Source organism: Mus caroli, chromosome 16 (assembly GCF_900094665.2).
Source record: "Mus caroli chromosome 16, CAROLI_EIJ_v1.1, whole genome shotgun sequence".
In the NCBI taxonomy this organism is placed as follows: domain Eukaryota; kingdom Metazoa; phylum Chordata; class Mammalia; order Rodentia; family Muridae; genus Mus; species Mus caroli.
The window spans coordinates 45,212,784-45,219,990 of record NC_034585.1 but is presented as its reverse complement, the minus strand read 5'-3'; the positions used below and the strand labels follow the sequence as shown (position 1 = coordinate 45,219,990).

Below are 7,207 nucleotides of genomic sequence, written 5' to 3'. Positions count from 1 at the left end.
ATCCGCAACGAGATCTGGCGCCCTCTTCTGGAATGTCTGAAGACAGCTACAGTGTACTTACATATAATAAATAAATAAATCTTTAAAAAAAAAAAAAAAAAAAAAAAGAAATTTGGATTTATTTAAGAGTGTCAGAAACAAAAAAAAGGGATCGTACTAGGCTCCCCTAGTAATTACTCTAACCACAGGTATAGTCAGGACTAATTGCTTCTTCATGATTAGATTCATATTAAATCTTTCCTGGCAAAGCAATTATCAGTAATAACTGCATGCACATTGTATCACATTACTGACACATTTTTTTTAAAGCCATTCCCTTATGCCTTATGCTTAAAGTGACTTGGGGGAAACCCATTGTTGGGTGGTTAGTGGTACTGGGGTTTGAATCTAGGCCCTCATGTATACTAAGTCTCTAATTTACCAATCAGCCCTTTCATTGAGACAATCTCACAGTATTGATCCAGCTGGTCTTGTGTATACCCAGGCAGGTCTTGAACACACATGACCATTCCTTTTGCTGGGATTTTTAGACCCTCATCATTAGTCCCAGTTTGAGACATTTAATTTTGATGGAAAAGCTCCATGTGACAAAAAGATATTTTCCTGGCATGATCTTGGATTTTTTTTTGTTTGTTTGTTTGTTTGTTTTTTCGAGACAGGGTTTCTCTGTATAGTGGAACTCAGAAATCCGCCTGCCTCTGCTTCCCAAGTGCTGGGATGAAAGGTGTACACCACCACGCCCGTCTGATCTTGGATATTTAGCTCAATTGTAATCTTAAAAAATTTTCGCTGGGCAGTGATGGTGCATGCCTTTCTTCCAAGCACTTGGGAGGCAGAGGCAGGCGAATTTCTGAGTTCAAGGCCAGCCTGGTCTACAGAGTGAGTTCCAGGACAGCCAGGGCTACACAGAGAAACCCTGTTTCAACAACCTTCACGCCTTGCTTGTCATTCTTTCCCACTGACTAGGAACACTTGAACATACTACTCACATGCACCCTTGGTGGTTGCCTCTCTGCCAACAGTGGTTTGGCAAGACCTCTGATTAAGGCACGCACACTTGGAACTTTCCATGCCCTCTTAGTGGAAAATGGAGGGCTGTCTACAGATATCACATGCCATGATTCCTACGGAAATCTACATGCAGGCACACCACACACACTTGTGGGCCAGGATGTAACTCTGGCTGGACTCTCACATCTAGTTGGAAAACTCAAGGGGGAATCTTATCTGACTCCTCAGCCATCCTCCTGTTGTGGATTTCATCCAAGGCACTTGGCTCCGTGTCCTTTTCAGTCAAGAGATGGAGGCAGAAGCAAGGTTGGCGGTCGAGTGTATGACATCAAATACAACCAGCAGTGGTCCATCAGGGGATGACAATGAGACAGACAGACGCCTAGCAATCTCACAGAAAGCCTCTGCCCTAACCAATACTCAGTCCTCTGAAGGAGCCAAGCAAGTGTATTCCTTGTTTATTCATCTCCTTTATGGAAAAACTGTGCATTGCTGGCACAGAGGACATGAAGAAGGGGTGATGGTGGCCTTCACTGCCATCACACCGAGAGAGCACAAGGATTGTGAGTAGCCTGCCTCTTCCTGGTTTGGGACGGTGCCCCCACCCCCACCCTACTTCCCTCTGCTCCAACCATTGTCCCAAAGCCTTTTCAAACATGGCGTCCAGACAGGGGCAGAAAGAACTCAGGAAATTTAACCATTCAGATAACAAAAACAAAAGCCACAAGCCAGATTTAGTGTAATATTTTACAACAGCAGAAAACAAACCCAAGTACTAAACACAAACAACACACTACAACCCAGGGAAGAGGACGTGCATGCGGAGGCTACAGGTATAAGCTAAGTCTTTACAGTTGACTGCTGAACTGGCTATGACCCCCGTTGTGCTGGTTGGTGACAGGACTAGCAACTATTGTTACCTGGAGATGTCATCCTGCCCCAGGACCTACTTGCAGCAAAACACATAGGATGCTTTTTTATCTTCACAAAAGATAAGAATTCACTCTCAGTGATCAGTCATCACAGCGAGCAGAGGTAACCTTGCTTGCCTATTCCAAACTGCTTGTACTTAAGCATCAACTAACTTACACTATCCCTTAAGTTCTGGATGAGAAAGGCACCTTCAAAGGCAGAGATGTAGATTTCCATCAGTCTCAGTGTCAGCCGCAGCTCTGCTGGTCACACCACAAGAGTGAGTGATGCCAGCAGCTAGCTCAAACTTAAGACATCTGTCCTTTATCCTTCGAGGCTCTTAGTCAAGATCTTGTTCCTAGAAAACAAGTGTATTTATGGACTCATTCATTTATTTATGTCTTCCTTTCCCACTTCACCCCCACCCCATCTCTGACTGAGTCTCAGGTAGATCAGGCTTGCCCTGAACTCGCAATCATCCACTCCAGTCTACACTACATCAAGTGCTGGGATTACAAGGTGTGTCATACCCAGATCAGAGACCAGAACCAGGAAAAGGTACTAAGATCTAACTAAAACAGACAAGATCTGTTGGGAATATATGCATGAACTTTCAAGTTTGATCCCCAGCATGGCATCTATGCCAGGCCTGAGGACACACCTGCAATCTCAGGCTGGAAAAGTAGAGACAGGACAGTGAGAATCTCTAGGTGAACCTTGGCTCCTGGCTGTCCCAAAAGCACAAAAAACACATTAGTGTGGCATAATGCCAAGTAGGAGGCAGAAGCTGGTGGACCTTTTTGGCTCCAAGTTTGAGATTAGCAAGCACGATCTACATAGTAAGTTTCAGACCTGGAAACGCAGCTCCTTGGGTGCTTACTTACATGAGCAAGATAAAGTAATATTCCAACCCAGCTAATTAAAATGAACCTTTCCCGCAGGCAACTTAAGTGTGTACAGCACTCACTTATGAACACACTTGGGGCACAGCATGTTGTCCTCCAGGTGTGGGGGTGGAAATGTGCAGGCCGGAAGCAGGAAGAGGGCAATGGCTTTTCCTTTCTTATCGGGTACCCAGGCTTGTCCAGCATGGAACTGCAGCCGAACCCAACCACGCGAGTTCCCAGGAAGGCTTGTCCCATGAACCACACACCACATTTCCCCTGTTGGAGCAAAGAGAATTAACATGAACACACCAGTTTCAGCCTAGACTTGATGCCTCTCTGAAATGCCAGCCCTGAGGTAAGCCTGGGAATCCAAGCTTCATCTCAATCTATCTTGTTCCCTATCATGAAAGTATACAAGAAACCTCTAGGCTTTAGGGTTATTGATGTAACTCAGTGGTACAGTATTTCCTTTAGCCTGCATGAGTGATTCTAACACATCACACATACACCAAACAAAACTCCCAGAAAATTGCTGGTTGGTGGCTGTACAGGAATTTAATCCCCGCACCAAGGAGGTAGAAGCAGGCTGTCAGGTTGAGGTCAGCCTGATCTACAGAGCTTAGTTCCCGAACAGCCTGAGTTAGAGAAAATAAACAACAATCAAAAACCACCCTATTTAAAAAAAAAAAAAAGACCAAACAGGGGGCTGGAGAGATGGCTCAGTGGGTAAGAGCACCTGACTGCTCTTCTGAAGGTCCGGAGTTCAAATCCCAGCAACCACATGGTGGCTCACAACCATCTGTAACGGGATCTGACAGTGTCTGGGGTGTCTGAAGACAGCTACAGTGTACTTACATATAATAAATAAATAAATCTTAAAAAAAAAAAAAAAAAAGAAGTGTTCTCAACCTCTGAGCCATCTTTCTAGCCCTAGACTCAACCACTGTTATCATGCTAAGCATGATTTTCCTTCATTGCATTTCTTTGCTATTCTTACAACCCAAGCTCTCTTACTATTTTGAAAGTCTCACGAAGCCTGGCCTGAACTCAGATGCTGGGACCAGTGGCTTATTATGACATGTTTGATTAGTTATGCTTATGTTATTGAGAAGAAGGAGTAAATTGTTAACATCATCAACTTAACACATGCCAAGAGATCCCAGTCTTCAGCCCCTGTTCTTCAAATGAAAAAAAAAAAATGTAGGAAGAGAGCTCACCAAGCGCATGGCTTCTTGCTTGGTGAGCGAGTAGTATGAAGCTATTTTCAAAGTGTGACTTCCTGGATCAACAGCCTGAGTAGCCGATAGAAATTCAAGGTAAAAGGTTCTTTCTTGTCTATCAGGTGACTGTGGTGCATACTCAACACTCAGGAGGCAGAGGCAGAGGCAGAGGCAGAGGCAGAGTCAGGAGGATCCATGAGTTCAAGGTCAGCCTGATCTACAGAGCGAGTTCCAGGACAGCCAGGGACACACAAAACCTCAAAAAAACCCAAAAAACCAATGAAAATTCTTCTTACTGCAAAGGAATACTAGCTCTCAGTGAGACCCTGCCCAAAGTGGAACTCAGACACAACAGCATGGGTGAGGTCCAGGAATCACTGGTGGCTGTGACTGATTCTAACCTTTGACTTCTGATGACGACGACGACGCGGCATCGGCTGGCACTGCCTGGTACTTCTTAGCATTGGATGCAATTCTGGCCCAAGATGCTAACACGGCCTCAGTGGCAGGTGTAGTCACTACGGTGGTGCTGACTTCCTCATAGAGCATAGGAGGGTCAATGAGGGCAGGTATCTGCTCCTCTGGCACAGGGACCATTTCCAGGGGAACTGTCACCTCAGACTCCTCCCCCGGTTCCGTCTTCATTTTTTTGGGAGCTGTCTTCAACCTGGCGTCTTTGGCCGAGTCAGGGACGTTCCTCAACTCCAGCTAGGGTATTATAGATAATGGGAAACATTAAGGGCTGACACGTCAGTGGGTAAGGTACTTGCCATGAGAGACTTGGAATTCATATCCCCATAATCCGCATATAAAGCTACACAAATGGCTCACATCTGTAATTCCATTCTTTTTTTTTTTTTTCCTTTCCAGAGCTGAGGACCAAACAGAGGGCTTTGTGCTTGCTAGGTAAGCACTCTACCACTGAGCTAAATCCCCAACCCCTGTAATCCCATTCTAATTCTCCTGTGATAATAGGATGGGAGGTGGAGCCAGAGACTCCTGGCAAACATTATATCCATCAGCAAGCAACAGAGACTCTGTCTTACAACAAAGAAGAAAGCAAGGTCCGATGACACCCAGTGAAGTCTTCTAACCTGTAGCACATGTGCACCCACAAGCACACACATAGAAAACTGTGATCCAGGTGGGGGGAGGAGATGATGCAGCAGTCACAAGCACTCACTACGTTGGTAGAAAATGTGGCTTCTTCCAACCACCTAAATGGTGGTTCACTATTATAGCTCTAGATGCAGGGAACTCTGTGCCCTTATGCCAGAAGAGGGCATGCCTGTGGTCTGTTACTTGGGGGTGGGGGTGGGGGGGCGATGTGTGTGTGTGTGTGTGTGTGTGAAGGGATTGCCTGGCCTTTGTAATTCAAGACTAAACTAGAAAATGGTTGTAAGTCCTATTCTCAAAAATCAAAATGCTGGCCAGGTACTCAGGATGCAGAGGCAGGAATTTTGCTACCAAGTTTTGGGCCAGCAAGGGCTATCCGGCAAAACCCTATCTTAAAAACACAAATTAACAAAAACAAATAAATGAGTTATCCAAGTATAGTGGCACACACCTGTAATTAAGAGTCCGAGAAAGGAGGTTCTTGAAGTTCTTAGGCCAGCCTAGGCTACATACAGACTCAAAAAAACAAAAAACAAACAAAACAAAACAAAACAACAAAAACCCCACAAACAAAAACCCAAACAAAAACCGAAAACAGGGGTGGTGTGGGTTAGGGACTATGGTGTGAGGTGCAGCACAGTGGTAGAACATGCATTCATGCATTAAAATCCTAGATTCATTTTCCAGCACCAAAAATAAAAAGGACCCACCTTACCTAGTTTTATTCATGATCTCTCTTCCATTTGGGGATAGAGGGGGAAGAAGGGAGTCAAGGCAATCCCTCAATTTATTCTCTGATATGCCAGTTATTAGAAGAACCAGCCGGGCGTGGTGGCACATGCCTTTTATCCCAGCACTTAGAGGCAGGCGGATTTCTGGGTTGGAGGCCAGCCTGCTCTACTAAGTGAGATCCAGGACAGCCTGGGCTACACAGAGAAACCCTGTCTCGAAAAACCAAAAAAAAAAAAAAAACCAAAAAAAAAAAACCAAAAAAACAAAAAAACAAAAATAACCAAACCTTTCCCTCTGCCACTATCCTTTAAAGTGCAAAGTTCCATGCAGGGCTTGGAAGGCCATGTCCGTGAGGTAGGTGGATCTTGAGCTTGAAGCCACTTTTATTTTCAGACTGACTGTCAGGCTAGCTTGGGCTAATACTAAATAGTTTCAAAAAAAAAAAAAAATATAGTTACCATTTGTTCTGGGAAAGCCCTTGCAAGGAGTCGTTTATAAGCATCTAATTTCTAAGACAAAACAACAACAACAATAACAATAACAACAACAACAACAACAAAAAACAAAAAATAAAAAGAGTTGTTAGTGAAGTTCTGGCTGCCACACTCCCACTTTGCCGCGTAGCAAGAGGCCCCCTCCGGGCCCCCACCTGGCCTTTGCTGCTCACTCGTTTCTTCTGGCACCATGCCCGCAAAACATCTCGGTGAATCAGGTTCACTGGGGGCAGATACTCTGGAATAGGAGGAATTGGTACCTTCCTACGAGTCTGTCCTGGCGTCTCAGTGTCTTGCGGTTTTCCCTCCTTTGGTTTACAACCTGAGGGGCAAAAAAAAAAAAAAAAAAAAAAAAAAAAATACAGTTAGAACAACTTTTGCACAGCTGTATAGAATTGGAATCCCATAATCCCTTTTGGTTCTTTACATAGTTACCCTCTTATGTAGAGGTGCCTCTGTTTAAATGGTCAACTAGAGGATCATAGAGACTCCAGGAGTCAGAACCCAAAGCCTGGACCCTTCAAATCCCAGTGTTCTTTGCTAAGCCTAAACAAACGTGCTAGGCCTGCTGCCCCGAGGACTGCAGTTAACTACCATTCTAACCCAGGACAGTGACCAATGCCTTAAAACCGAGCTGATCAAACAAAACTCAGTGGTGCCTGGTGCTTTTACCACAGGAGAGAATGCACTGGCCTGCCCCCAGCCATTGCAGCAGTCTACCCTCTGTGCTTCACACAGTTCCATTTCTGTAAGATTCCTAGAACAGATCAAGGACAGACACACTGTACACAGATAGCAGGCATTGTTAAAGAGTTTTATACAGATCACCCCTCGC

The 7,207-nt window shown here is 44.9% G+C and overlaps 1 protein-coding gene across 1 annotated transcript; it reads right to left on the bottom strand.

Moving 5' to 3' along the window:
- Window positions 1-1,739: 1,739 nt before the first annotated feature.
- Window positions 1,740-6,689, bottom strand: Dppa4 (developmental pluripotency associated 4). The gene is made up of 5 exons (XM_021185615.1): window positions 6,528-6,689; window positions 6,337-6,387; window positions 4,432-4,738; window positions 2,891-3,086; window positions 1,740-2,281 (listed from the first exon to the last, which is right to left on the bottom strand). The coding sequence occupies exons 2-5, from the start codon at window positions 6,337-6,339 to the stop codon at window positions 2,248-2,250; spliced, it is 540 nt and encodes a 179-aa protein (XP_021041274.1). The 5' UTR covers window positions 6,340-6,387; window positions 6,528-6,689; the 3' UTR covers window positions 1,740-2,247.
- Between the last annotated feature and the right edge of the window lie 518 nt (window positions 6,690-7,207).